At 44.6% G+C, this 14925-nt stretch overlaps 1 protein-coding gene across 1 annotated transcript in view; it reads right to left on the reverse strand.

Moving 5' to 3' along the window:
* csmd3b (CUB and Sushi multiple domains 3b) overlaps positions 1–14925 on the reverse strand; it is a 1929854-nt gene that overhangs the window by 256831 nt on the left and 1658098 nt on the right. Inside the window, exons 33-35 of the mRNA XM_085993978.1 lie at positions 10687–10811; positions 7258–7354; positions 981–1085 (exon numbers count right to left, since the gene is read on the reverse strand). Of these exons, the coding sequence (XP_085850104.1) occupies positions 981–1085; positions 7258–7354; positions 10687–10811 (327 nt within the window). The remainder of the gene's footprint in view (positions 1–980; positions 1086–7257; positions 7355–10686; positions 10812–14925) is intronic.

Raw genomic sequence — 14925 nt, forward strand, 5'->3', positions numbered from 1 at the left:
CCATGAGCCCTAATTTTGTTTAATAACCTCTTGGGTGGCACCTTATTGAAAGCCTTCTGAAAATCCAAATACACCACATCCACTGGTTCCCCCTTATCTATTCTACTAGTTACAACCTCAAAAAACTCTTAAAAGATTCGTCAAACACGATTTTCCTTTCATAAATCCGTGTTGACTCTGCCCAGTCCTATTATTATTTTCTAATAGTGGGGTAACATTTGCCACCTTCCAATTTGCAGGAACAGTTCTCAAATCTATGGAATTTTGGAAAATGACAACCAATGCATCCACTATCTCTATAGCCCCCTCTTTCAAAACCTAGGATATGGGCCATAGGAGATTTATCGGATTTCAGTCCCATTAATTTCTCCAGTACTTCATTTTTACTAATACTAATTTCTTTCAGTTCCTCAGTCTTGCTAGAGCCTTGGTTCTCCACCATTTCCGGGAAGTTTTTTGCGTCTTCTCCCGTGAAGACAGACATAAAGGGCTCGATTTTCATTGAAGAGTCGGGTTGGAAGCGGGACTACAACTTTCGGGGTTGTAGTCCTGCTTCCATCGAGTTCTAGCCAATCCACGTGATTTTGACTTGATTGACCTTGTTGAGCCCGCCCAGATCGGGATGCCCAGGAGTTAAAATGGCCTCACACTGAACTCTCCATGGAAGTTTCCCTCCCTCTACTCACCCCATCTGTGTCCCAGATTGGGACTTAAATTTCCAACTAGTCATAAGGAGGAAAGCAGGCACTACCAGACAGGGAAGAAAGAGAGGAAAAATCAAAGTTAATCCATCCTCAACCACTGCTAATCAGCCAATTGTATTAAAGCATTGGCAGGTCACCTGCAGATCATTAACTAGGAAATAATGTACAGGATGGGGGAGCTAAATGAGAGAGAAAAATAAGTATTGGTTGGGTAAAACAAAGAAAATGCTATCAGAAAAGCCTAAGAGAGTCCAATTTGGATAAGCACTGCATTACCTGTGTACTCTAGGTGAAAGCCAGCAGCTGAAATACTGATGTCTGACTGAAAGTTGAGGTATAGGGTATTAGATGTGCTGTTGAGGAGCACTGGTATTGTAGTGCCTGAGGGTAGAAAAAAAAATAAAATAAAATAGTTAGCATTTGGGTTCCATATTTTCCTTTCAATTTTTTTGCTTGTAATTTTGTTCACATTCTTCTCTCTTTCACCGTCCCCATCAATATTCTCCTCAGTCAAGAGAGTGGTTGACCTAGACAGCCGATTGAAGATTTTCTTGGATCTGCACCCAGATGCACTGACTCACCTGGATGTTGCAAATATTGGAAAATCGGGTAGTTCCTTTACAGGCATGCACCCAAACCTGCCCAATTTTCTAATATTTGTTGTGCTCAACCAATCCAGTGTGCCTATGCACTGGCCTAGGAAAATGTCCCTTTAGATATTACCACTGATTGATCCACCTTAAATGATGAGAGAAGACTTACACCCTTGTCAGATTTTGTTCCCGCTCTCTGCCAAGTGACTGATTTTTACCTATCCAAAGAAATCCAGTCCAACCTAGGAGAGATTATCTATCTGCTGACAAAAGTATCCTCACAATTTTTCCAACACAACTCAGCCTTATCACTTTCTCTGAGGGAAACTCTCAATTTAGTGCTAAATTATGGTGAGCTGTGAATCATACCTTCTGGTAAGTGGGTTTAGACTATTCATGTAGGCTTTCATCCTGTTATTCTGGGAAAAACTTTGATTAAATCTAAGCTTGTGCCCTCATGAATTAGTGGCCATGCAATTGACCTTGGGTTGTAGCGCAAAACAGGCAATAGCGATACACCAGCCTGTTTTATAGCCCACTCATTTTGGATGGGCTATAAAACGGGCTGCTGATTCCCTAATGCCCGTTTTGCACTACAGCCCAAGACCAATTCCCCCCTCCCCCCCCGGCAGGTGAGTTTGTTCAGTGAGTGTATGAGCTATGCAGAGCAGCAAAGTTCCAAGTTCAGTCCTCAGCCTGATCTGAGATAACTGTTCTCATCTAGAATGGTGGTCAGGCACAGAATGCTTCTCGGTAGGAGAAACAAAAATCAATAAAGGTTCCCAATTCTGATCGCTATTTCACAGCCACTGCTAGAAGTGGGTGTTATGTGACACTCACTAGCAAGGCTCATACAACTCTCCTGGGTTTCCTCCCATCACTTTTAAACAAAATAATGGTTTTGCCAAATAATTTTTCAGGATCCTGGCACCTCTAAGTGAATATTTAGCACCGTTTCTACTAATCAATCAAGGCTTGAACATGACTATTCCTTGTTATTGCCCTTTCATAGGAACATAGCCATTCAGCCCTTAGCACATGTTCCGGCATTCAACATGGCTGATCTGTACCTCAGCTCCATTTGCCCGCTTTTTCCTTGATAACCATACTTAATGAAAATCTATTGATCCAAGTCTTGGAAGTGTCCATTGATCCAGTATACACAGGCCTAGAAATTGAGTGGGGTTAGCGCCCATTTTGAGGCGCTAGAGGGCCTAGCGCCGCAAGTACAGCCGATTGAGAAATTCACTTGGGCGCTGCCATCGGCGTTAGCCAGTTGCGCTGCGCCGGCACCGATGACGTCATCGGTGTGCGCAGCGTCCCGGTTGCCATGGCAACGCGCCCGAACGCCGAAATTGAGTTGCGGCCGCCTCGCCCGTGGCAGCCGCAACCAACGATTTTTCAAAAGTTCGCTACGGGTCTTAGCGCCGGCGCATTAAGGTCGCGCGGCGGCCGGCCGCTTTCCCGGTGGCCGCCTGCCCGCACCTCCCTCCCCGGACTCCTCCAACACCCCCCCCGCGGCACAGATGCGTGTGGGCCGCGAGCCCGGCACTTCTCCGAGGTGCCGGGCTCATTTTTCTCCACAGATCAACGGCCAGCGGTCGGGTGCAGGCAGCTCCTCCTTAACGGAAGGAGGAGGCCTGCACTTCCCCAGCCTGCCGCACCGCATCGGGTGCCGCAGCAGCAGATTAGCGCCGCAATGCGACAGTCAGCGCCCATTGCGAGGCGCTGACACCCTCCAGTAGCGCCGGCAGCCGTCTGGGCGCGGCGCTACTGAATTTTTGGCGCGCGCAGGGGGACTTAGCGCCGGCGCTAAATTTCCGGCGCTAAAGCCCTGGCGCGGCGCCAACTCAATTTCTAGGCCACAGTCTTTTGCGGGAGGGTGTTCCAGAGTTCACTCCTAAATTGCCTTGCTCTAATTTTAAGATTATGTCCTCTTGTTCTGAAATCCTCCACTAGAGTAAATACAGGAAACTTTGTGCTATCCGGAGGTGAACCATCCGGCAAGCTGGAGCCACCGGCAAAAATCAGGAGCCGTTTTTTATTCTTTTTGTTTGTTTTCTTTGCTTTTTTTTTCCCACAGTCAAGCACTGCAAGGTCTGTAGCTATAGCAACAGCTTTAGCTACAGATGCTTGCAGCCACACCCAAGTGTTTAGAAGCTGTTGCTAAGCAACAGTGTTTGTTGTCAGATACGGAGATAAATCTCCGTATCTTTCAACATTAACTCTGGAGTGTCCGGCAGTTTTGAGGGAACGGCAGCAGCTCGGTCCCGTCGGTGCCGGATAGCACAAAGTTTCCTGTAGTTTCTCCGTATCTACCCTATTGAGTCCCTTTAATAGTTTAAGGAACTCGATCAGATCACCCCCCAACCTTCTAAACTCAATGGAATACAAACCAAGTTTATGCAAACTGTCCTTATAATTTAACCCTTTAGTCCTGTTTTATTTTTCTAGTGAGTCTGTGCTGTAAACCCCTCCATGGTCAATATAGTGACTAACATACTTCATTATCTGTAAAGCACTTTGGGAAGCCCTATGGTCGTGAAAAGTGCTATGTAAATGCAAGTTTTTCTTTCTTTTGCGGTTCAGTGCCCAAAACTTAAGACAGTGCTCCAGGTGTAATCTGACCAAGGCTCTATACAACTGAAGCATCACTTCTTCACTTTTGTATTCTAAACCCCTTTGAGATAAACATCATCATTCCATTAGCCTTTTTGATTACTTTTTCTACCAGTGCACTAGCTTTTCATGATATGTGCACATGGACACCCAAATCCCTTTGCTTCTGCACATCTTCTAGTCTCTCACCAGTAAGTAAATTTTCTGATTTGTCTTTCTCGGATCCAAAATAAATGAGCTCAGGCTTCCTGAGGATAATCGGAATTCTCAAAGGTGTCAGCAGACAAGTTGTGAGTGGGTAGTCCATGTCCCTCAAGGGTCTACCACTCAAAAAGTTTGAAATATGAGCTGCTGCTTACATTATTTTCTGTCTGTGATTGCATACCAGTTGCAAGTTAACCAAGTAAGCAGGAACCCTTTCTATTGACAGAAGAGGAGGCACTGTGGAATGAAAATTAACACAAGAGCAAATGATACTGGCTTGTACTTGAGGAATACCTCATATCTGAAAAAATGTGTAATCTGTAAAACGATTGCTATATGCTGTTGTCCTTATCTGTGCAGAGGCGCACTGAATTATTTCTGTAATTTCTTTTTTTATTTCCTTATTTTTTAAAATTTGGAACTGCCTGATAGGGTGGTAGATACAGATTCAATCGTAGACTTCAAAGGGGAATTGGATAAATACTTGAAGGAGAAAAAACTGCAGGGATATGGGGAAAAGCGGGGGAGTGGGACTAACTGGATTGCTCTTCAAAAGAGCCGGCGCAGACTCGATGGGCCGAATGGTCTCCTTTTGTGCTGTACTATTCTATGATTCTGTAAGTCAGCAGCAAATTTCATATTGAATGATTCAGTAATGTCTCCAAATGATCCCTGGAAAAATCCAGTAGAATAGAAGTTTAATCCAGTACTCATTTTAATTTATACTAAGTGCCATCTTGATGCTGTCCTTTGCTGACAGAGGTGGCCCCAAACTCCCACAGGTCAAGATCCTGGCAGTTATGCCAGGATCGAGCCCAACATTGCCCTCCAACGCTGATCTGATCCAAGTTTGCGGGATCAGAGGGCACCTCATTAGCATTGAGTAGGCAGACAAAAGTGCCATTATAAGCACATCTTTGGTGCCTACCCCATGCCCATGGAATGTTTCCCTTTGGTATACCCTTGTAGAGTGATTTGCCAGCCCCTCATCCCCCACCCCCAAATGACCAACTTTACTAAGGGTGACTCCCTAAGGGGGCTGTTCAACACAATTTTAAGAAATAATTGCACTCTTTAGTTGTATAGCCCACTTGCCTGGCCTGTTTCCCACTAGTGGGGCCCATAAATGCCCTTGTAGAGGCTGATACATTTCCAGTCACTTAACGTATCAGCCGTTACTACTATGCGAGGTCCCACTGGAGCCTGCAGAGTGGGAACTCCTGACTTAGGAAGTCCCGCCTCTTACAAGGCATTGAGGAAGATCTTGGAAATAGCAGAGATCAAGTGGAACCAGGGGTTTACACCAATTTATCACTGGATCAAGGCAGGAGACCAGTGGAACCCCTGAGGAATTTTGGGCACATGTCTTTGTTGACAAGCAGGCTCCTAAAATACAGGTCTTCAATGAGGTTTTGGTGCCAGGTTTGTACGTGGTACCCACTGTATCCTAGGTAGTAATGAGTTCTGAAGATCCACTTCCTATGCCTTAGGACTTTCCGGGCAATAGTCTGTTTCTTCTTCTCTCAATTTGTAATAGATGTAATCAATGTTGAAGTTTCCTGTTGCCAATAACCATAAGCTTTATGCAGTTTCACTGATCATGCAGGAGAGCTAATAGAATGTTATTGTTTATCGCTTCAGTTATACAGGGCATTGGTGAGACCACATCTGGAGTACTGCATACAGTATTGGTCTCCTTATTTAAAGAAGGATGTATATGTGTTGGAAACAGTTCAGAGAAGGTTTACTCGACTAATACCTGAAATGGGCGGGTTGTCTTATGCGGACAGGTTAGGCTTGTATCCGCTGGAGTTTAGAAAAGTAAGAGGTGACTTGATTGAAACATATAAGATCCTGAGGGTCTTGAGAGGGTGGATGTGGGGAGGATGTTTCCTCTTGTGGGAGAATCTAGAACTAGTGGTCACTGTTTAAAAATAAGGGGTCGCCCATTTAAGACAGAGATGAGGAGAAATATTTTCTCACAGAGGGTCGTGCATCTTTGGAACTCTCTTCCTCAGATGGCGGTAGAAGCAGAGTCTTTGAATATTTTTAAGGCAGAGGTAGATAGATTCTTGATAAGTAAGGGGGTGAAAGGTTATCGGGGGTAGGCGGGAATGTGGAGTAATCAGATCAGCCATGATCTTATTGAATGGCAGAGCAGGCTCGAGGGGCTGAGTGGCCTACTCCTGCTCTTAATTTGTATGCAAACTCTGGCTGCTCCCTCACCTGCTTTGACGCCTGGTTGAAATGGGAGTAATCATGCAATGTGAGAAATTAGTAATCTGTAGGAAATTTCCATATTTCCCTTTAATTGCTCCTTAGCAAACAGTTTACATGGAAATAAATGCATATCTAAACATTATTTGGTACACAATTTTACAGCTAGGAGGAATTTTTGGAGCATGAACTAAAGTTTACACTTGTCGCTTAAAGGATGTGCAAATTTATGAGTTAGCATTAATGTGCCTTTAGTTTTATGTTACCACTATTACAAGAAATTGGACCTCACCATGGTCAATGTGAGTATTGGTTGTACACCAACACAAGTGTATTGGCCTTCAACAATCTCCAAAGCATCAGTTGTTGGCAAACATAAGTGGACCCAGAAGGGAACATCTGGGTGACGACTTCCTCTGTGCAATGTATATGTGCTTAAAAAAACACATTTATGATTTTGCTATATCTCTTGCACAGAGAAACGTCCCTACACCTTCAATTCCAAAATATATATAGTAATAAAAATAATGAATATATGGGAGAAACTACAGGATGTAGGAACAAAAAGAGCACAAACTGCAAGTTTTGGTTATTTCTTAAACGCGAGATACATTGAAATAGATGACATTTTTTAAAGAAAAAATGATGAATCTCATTCCCAAAGAGCAAAAGCTGACAGATTGGGTTACCTCATCTAAGGTTTAGGTGATCAGCATAAATCGCATGATCTATGCTGTTGCAGTTTATGATATCCCTCAGCTCATTGGTGAGATTACTGTTCTTTCCTGAATACCAGTTTATAAGTTATTCAGATGACAATGAACTAACCAAAAGAGAGGAAATATATTAAAAACTGAGCACAACATTTCATTTAAAAAATATTCTTACTTAATATAAATTTGTCTTATTCGGCTTCTTACCTGAAAAGCTCCCGAGTCTTGGAGCATTAGTGTCAACTCCATCAAAGAAATCCAATGAATCCCAGTTATGCTCTGTTGCAAAGCTTATTACTTGAACCTGAGGGACATAAATCCATTCATTTAGAAAAATACAAGCCACACTAAAAGTATGTGCTTCAATCAAAGTAACTTAATGTAAACTGTGAGTGAGATAATTCCAAAAACAGACAAATATGGGCATTTGCATTTTGTAAAACCTGATGCTTTATTAATTTCTTTTTTAAATATTGTTAATCAATTCAATTGATAAATGCCTGAAGAATATAACATTTTGTTCAAAAAGTGGCTATTAAAATATTACTATTATTCCAAGATTCTTGTAGCAATGAAATGTAGAAGCCTGGGATTTGGAATAGGCCATTCAGCCCTTCGCGCATGTTCTGCCATTCAATTAGATAATGGCTGATCTGTACCTCAACTGTCTTTTCCTACATGTCCATACCTAACAAAAATCTATTAATCTCAGCCGTGTAAATTTTAATTGATTCAGCATCCACAGTCTTTGGGGAAGAGAGTTCCAGATTTCCACTACCCTTTGTGTGAAAAAGTGCTTCCTGATTTCACTCCTAAATGGCCCTACCTGTAATTTTAAGATTAATCCCTCTTTTTCTATATTACCCCACCAGAGGAAATAGCTTCTCTGTATCTATCCTATTGAGTCCCTTTATCATTTTACTACTTATACAGAGACAGTTACAAAGGACTGGATGAGGCCTGGGCTTTACAAGCTTTCTCTGACTCTTGCAGATGAAATCTCATGACAATCTTCTAAAATGGAATTTCTGCTAATTCCTTACAACCTTAGCTCCTATCACTTTGTGGCCTGGAGGTAAATAAATACATAGGGCTGAATTTTGCCAGCATTCAGAGTGCGGGTTTGGAGGCGGGTCCACTGTCAAAACCACAAAGATTGACAGCAGGTCGGTATCCTGCTGTAAACCTGCCTCCTTGTCAGTTTACCAAGTGTCGGGTCTGTCATCACTGAACAGACCCGACACCAAGCGGCCAATTTAGATAGTTAAAAGCTAATTAAAAGGTAGGTCAGTACCATTTTCCCATGTACTTACCATTTTACCAGGTTTTCAATGAGGTTCCCGGAGAGCGGCTATTATGTCAGGTAAGTCTCAATGACTGTGGATTACTGTGAGCAGGTGAAAGCTGCAAAAGTGGTCTAAAACCTACCATTTCACAGCTGTTCACTTCCCAATCTTAGAAGCTGGAGCATTAATGGTTTGGAACCCACTTTTGAGCATTATGCACTTTTGAAGTGTTTGGAGTAATCTCTCTATCCAGTGTCACCTCCTGGGAACAACCTATCTCAACATTGACAGATCACTTCTGTCATCTCAACCTCACCTATCATCTATTCCATCAACATCGGTGCCCTTGAAAAAATCTCACCTTGGTCCTCAGAATCCCAACACCATCAGCACCAACATCCACACCAGCCTCCTCTGCAATCAACTGATGCTGCACTGGACATCATCACCCATGCACATTTCTGCCTGGGACTCCCACAATGGCCTCACCATGGCCAGATTTACTTCACTTGACAATGTACACGCTGGCTGCCACATGATGCACCAGGTTGGTACCACCCCACACCAGCACCATAAAGAATCCCTACAATGTCCAAGCCATTCCTTTCACACTCAGCACCAATGGGTGGGGTGGGACATTACATCTCACCATTCACTGGAACTCCCTAAGACACTTCCAAAGGTGCACATAAATCTGTCCAAGAAGGCAAAGTGTTGAAAATAAAGATTTCAATGCTTGACAACACATTAACAGACACTTTACACGAACATTGGCTAAAGCACACAAGTGTATATCCTTGTGTGTTGTTAGTTTGAATGATTGGACAAGGATGAGGGTGAGTCTGAGGGGTGGCTAGTGAGATGGGGAAGTGATAACCTAGATAGAGAGGGATATGCGGAGGTGTAAGGTAAGTTGGTGTGAGTAAGAATGTGCAGGAGTAGGTTAGGGAAGGTAGAGTGATGGGGATATGATGAGTGGCACAGCAGGATGAGGCCGAGTGTGGCTTTGCAGTAATGTTTTGTGATCTGCTGAGATCATTGAAAGGTTTGCGCCACTGCAGCCAGGTCCTGCTGATGACATCCCTGCTTGTGCCCTCCTGTGCAATGTGCAACCAGGCTGTGTTGGTATCCTGGGGAGGTCTCTTCCGCCCACTGGAAGGGAAGAGAACCTCCCTGCGTGCTGTGACCCCCTCCATAAGCATATGGAGGGAATCATGGGAGAGCCTGGGTGCAGCGCTGGTCAGTGTTTGCAGTACCTCAATGCTGTAGAACACTGTCAGCACAACTGTCAAAATGATTGTGGACATGTTCCCTTTAAGGAAACTGGCTGATGACGTGTCTGACACCATCAGACCTGCTTTCTATTAATTGGCCGGGAACCCTGCAGGACGGGCTTAACAAGTCCCATCAACGGAATAACTTGTTAAAGGCCGGGATCGACACAGATGCGGGTCCCCACACACCACGGATGTCACCCGCCCCGGACCCGCCAAGGTTGGAAAAATCTAGCCCATACTGTGGGGTTCAGTTAAATATAGATTGTAGAATTGTCTGAACTGGCAACCTGGTATTATGTATATCGAGTCACTTTCAGGGTTACCACCACTGTATTCAAGGGGATTTGTTTTATAAAATACAAGATAAATGGAATATAGTGAAGAAGATAGGGTATTATCAGAGTACAACAACAAAGGAACGAAGATGTCAGGTGGAAAATCAATATGGAAACAAACTGGTTGTCTAAATTGAGATAAGACAACTTCCATATTTTATCAATAAATGGTTGCACGTAGATTGTCTATTTGTGCAATAAACACTCATGTCAGTGGTACCGGGGGATGATTTTATAAATTAACACTTCCTGTGCAGAACTTCCCGTGAATCTCTGTGCCCAGAATTAAGTCAGAAAATATGTACACAGAAGACATGTATTCTGTACAAGCAGTGGTTTAATTCTATCAGAAAAACAGTGGATAAAAGAACCTGACACTGGAGACTCAATAAGAGAGAGATAAATGGTGCCAGGCTATATGAGGCCTCAATGATAGCAGTCTTAGTCCAAAGCTGGATGACAGATGATGCTGCTCAAATGTAAGCTTTGGGATCCAGCACCAAAGCTTAGATACTGATTGCAGTTATAAGATAGATGCTCTTCCTTTTTTTCTTCACATCTCTAAAAGCAGAGTATGAATTCATACAGTTTGATTGAACAATATGAGCAAAACTACATTGTTGTGTTACATCAGCACTAGTACAAAACAAACTAAGATAGAAACAGAAGCATCAGATCTAAATAATTGAAATTAGATACAAGTAAATAGAATAAGCAATGCAGAAATAGCATCCTTACTTGTATGCCAGCGCCTTCCGGCACTATGATTTTCCAGATGCAGTTCAAATTGTTGTCATATGGTTCAGGATAACTTGGGGACAGAATGCTCCCTTTGCGCTTAGTTAAAATTCCACCACAGGGCACTGAAAGAAAATGGAAACAGTGAAACTAAAAAAAGCCTGACAGTAATATTGGTGTGCATGGAACTTAAAAGACATGCTGCTGCTTGACAACAGCTTATCGAGGATTTAGTAAAAGAACAATGAATAATAGAGCAATTTCACTGTCTGGAGAGATGCACGAAACATTTGGTGTCTCTGTTATTTATTCTCTTTGAATACTTGCAAGCATATCAGGAATGGAAAGAGCAGTTTTATAGTGCTGTCAGAAATCAACAATCTGGAAAACAAGATTTTTAACAGTATAAAATGTAACTTCAATTTAATAATTAACTGAAAACAGATTTTATTGAATGTAGTTTAATAGACTTATATTCACACCAAATGAGAATAAGCATTAGAGCAACCCATCAACTAACACAGTATTCCAACTAATGAGCATACAAAGATACAGGTATACCGATATTCAGTCAAATAAAAGCAAGGTAATTGTATTATAAATTAATCAAAGCTCTTATTGGAGTTTAGAGTAAATCAGGCCATTTTTCACTTCAGGTAAACTCTGAATTATTGATGTAATGGACAGCCTTAGTTTATCCAGACCTGCAAAATTCTTCAGGTAGGTTACAAACAACTAAAAATGCCACTGAAGAACAACTGATCTACAACCTGCAGCTGTTCACCATGCATGAGCCACCTATGCCTCTACTAGGCTGCTAGCAATTGGGTAACCTTCAATATTCTAGAAATTATTGGGGGAAAAAAAACTAGTTTCCTCCCTTATCTTGTTTGCCTTTTGAAATTCCAGGTGTATTCCTATCAGATGGCCATTACACATGAATCAAGAGAATTAATGATATTTGATGCTCAAGATGAGCATTGGGAATTGCATTTTGGAGACTATAAAATTTGGGTGAGCTGCAGAAATGAAAGCAGCCCTGCAGACTCCAGTCCCTTCATCCACCCGGGAACCACTGAGGTATTGTCCCACCACACAACAGTTAAAGAATATAGACATGTTTATAGCTCTATATCTCAGCTGTACAGCAGCAGGGATTTAATGCAGACCCCTTCTTATTCACTGATACCTTGGAAAATATTCCATATTCCAAATCATTTATAAAAATTATAAGGCCTAGAAATTCAGTGGGCTGCGCCACCAGATAGCGCACAAAGAGGGCACTCAGTGGCTTTAGCGCCACTGGCCACACCTCCCGCGATATTTAGCGGGGCGCTAATGGCGGCGTTAGCCTGTAGCGCTGCGCCACCACCGATGATGTCATCGGTGTGCGCAGCGCCCCGCTCCCGCCCCGATCACCATATTTGGTCATGCCCGCCTCTTTAACGCCGGTCGCAAATCGCGACTGGTTCACAGGGCCTACCTGTGGCGGTAGTGGCGCAAGTTAAGGTGGAGGTGCAGGGCGGCCGCTTTTTCGGCGGCTGCCTGCCAGCACCTCCGTCCCCGGCCTCCTAAACCCCCCCCCCCGCGGCATTGCCGGCTGTTTCCCGAGAGCCCGGCACTTCTCCTTGGTGCCGGGCTCATTTGCCGGCACTCGCGAGCGGGGATCGCGCTGTTGCAGGCACCTCCCCCTTAACAGTGGGAGGAAGGCCTGCAGTACCGCAGCATGCCGTGCCGCAGCGTGTGGTGCTGTGGCCCTTAGCGCGGCGATATTCAGGGTGAGCGCCCCAAGCGGGGCGCGGGGAGCCTCGATTAGCGGCCCGCTTCCGTTTGGGGCGCAGAAACTGAATATCGGGATGGCGCAAGTGGCTCCGCTTGCAGCGGTAATTCCGGCGCCCAGGCGAGCTTGGCGCCCCAAACGGCGCCCAACTGAATTTCTAGGCCTAACTGTCTTGTCTACCTTTCAGCTACACAACAATCCAGTCTAATATTTTCTCACCTGTCTCAAGGGAATGCATCAGCTGAATAAATCAGTTATGTCAAAAACCTTCCTGAAAGCCAGGTAGATAACAGCCACAGCCTCACACATTTCCAGGAGATCTGTAAACTCCTCAAAAAAAAATCAGTAAACTGATCAGACACAAACTGCCCCTTCTAAACTGATGCTGGCTATCTTTAATCAGATGCTATCCTTCTAGATGATTCCTTATGCTATCTGTAATCAAAGTCTCAAACAATTTCATCACAATTGAGATAAGGTTCATAAGTCTGTACTTTGAGGTTTCATCACATTTTTTTTTTTTAAAGAGATAGGTTGCATCTGCAATTTTCCAATCCACTGGGATTTAACATGAAAAATATCATAGTGGGTGCTTGCAATTTCTCAGCCAACTCTATCAGCATCCTTGGATAGAAATGTCAGAGCCTGTAGCTTAAGCTTCCTAAATTATTTTGCTATGTAATACTTGCGACACTAAAAATTTCACGTCTGCTCTCTCCTTTATACTCCTCAATGAGCTCAGGCATCTGCATCCACCATGAAAAAACAATCACGAAATAATCATTAAGTAATTCCACCATTTGCCCACCCTCAGACACTATGGAGGCGATTGTCCCTGCCCTGAGGAGGAGGGTTTGGAGGCAGGACAGTTGGCAAAATCGCAAAAAAGTGAGGGCGGGTTCGGAACCCGCCCCCGCGCAATTTTGTCGGAGGTGGGTTTCATGGGTGCAATTTGGTCCCACCTCCATCAGTCGGGGGAGGTAGTTAAGACCTTTAAATAGACAGGCCTTTGTTATTTTGCCACATTTTGTGCATGTTGCACGACCCTCCTAAACCAAGCCAACTAATCCTGGTGGGTTGACAAGTGGGTGGCCTCCTCAAAGCTGCAGCTCCACCATTAAAATGGAGCTTTCATCAGGGAGCAGTTGCAGGTAGCAGAACTTTTGTTCAACGGGTCTTTCAGCACTTTTAGCAGGCCTACAGAAGTCAGAGGTGCTGCAGCTTCTATCTCTCAACTGTGGGACCTCCTTGGAAGACCGTCTCCCCACTTGGACTGAGCATTTCCCAACGGAGGTATCTGCCAGCAGCATGGGAACTATTTATTTCCTTTCATCATGGACCTCAGATTCTGATGAGGAGCAGCCATAGCAGCAGCAGAACCAGGCAGCTCAGCAGCAAGAGCACCAACCGCACCAACCTCCTGCTCACCCACCTGGTGCTGCACAGGGCAGAAGGCGCCAGCGCATGGAAGCACGTCGCCGCAGGAGATACCCCACTCTCAGGGTTTACAGAGGATGAGCTACCTCAACATGAGTGAGCAGCAGTGCCAAAGGAGGCTGAGACTTTAGTGAAAGGTTCTGTGCACTGCTGCACCAACGCCTGGAGCCCAGAGGAGCGGGTGAACACCTCTTACCAGTGGCTGTCAAAGTCACCACCGCACTCAACTTTTTTGCCTCAGGCTCCTTCCAGGGATCATCAGCAGGCATCAGTGGCATCTCCCAGTTGGCCGCCCACAGTTGCATCACGCAGGTTACCAATGCCCTTTTCGCAAAGGCGTACAATTACATTCACTTCTCAAGAGATCAAGCAAGTATAACCGCGCGTTCAGTTGGCTTTGCAAATATGGCAGGCTTGCCAATGGTGCAGGGCATCACAGACTGCACACATGTGGCCCTTAGGGCACCTCATCACAACCCAGCTATCTTTGTCAACTGCAAGGGCTTCCACTTCCTCAACGTACAGCTGGTGTGTAACCACAAGAAGGAGATTTTGTATGTTTGCGCCAAGTTCTGTGGTAGTTGCCATGACTCGTTCATCCTGCGGAACTCTAGTGTTCCTCCGCCCTTCAATCCGCCAAACCAACTTAACGGATGGCTCCCTGGTGACAAGGGCTAACCCCTGAAGAAGTGGCTAATGACGCTGATCAGGAGGCCAGCTAACGAGGCTGAGGAGCGCTACAATGCCAGCCACATTTCAACCAGGTCCATCATCGAGCAAACCATTGGCTTGCTGAGGATGTGATTCTGATACGTTGACAGATCAGGTGGTGCCCTGCAGTATTCAGCAGCCAGGGTCTCCAGATTGGTCGTGGTCTACTGTTCACTGCACAACATGGCACAGCGTCGTGGCTTGCAGCTTTCTGATGAGCAAGTGGCTCAGTTCATAGTCTCCTCAGATGAGGAGGAGCACGCGAGCCATGGCTACCCGTGATGCAAGGGATGCACTCATCCTGGCCAGAT

This window comes from Somniosus microcephalus, chromosome 7 (genome assembly GCF_052327205.1).
Source record: "Somniosus microcephalus isolate GS21.2 chromosome 7, FLI_Smic_1.0, whole genome shotgun sequence".
Taxonomy (NCBI): Eukaryota; Metazoa; Chordata; class Chondrichthyes; order Squaliformes; family Somniosidae; genus Somniosus; species Somniosus microcephalus.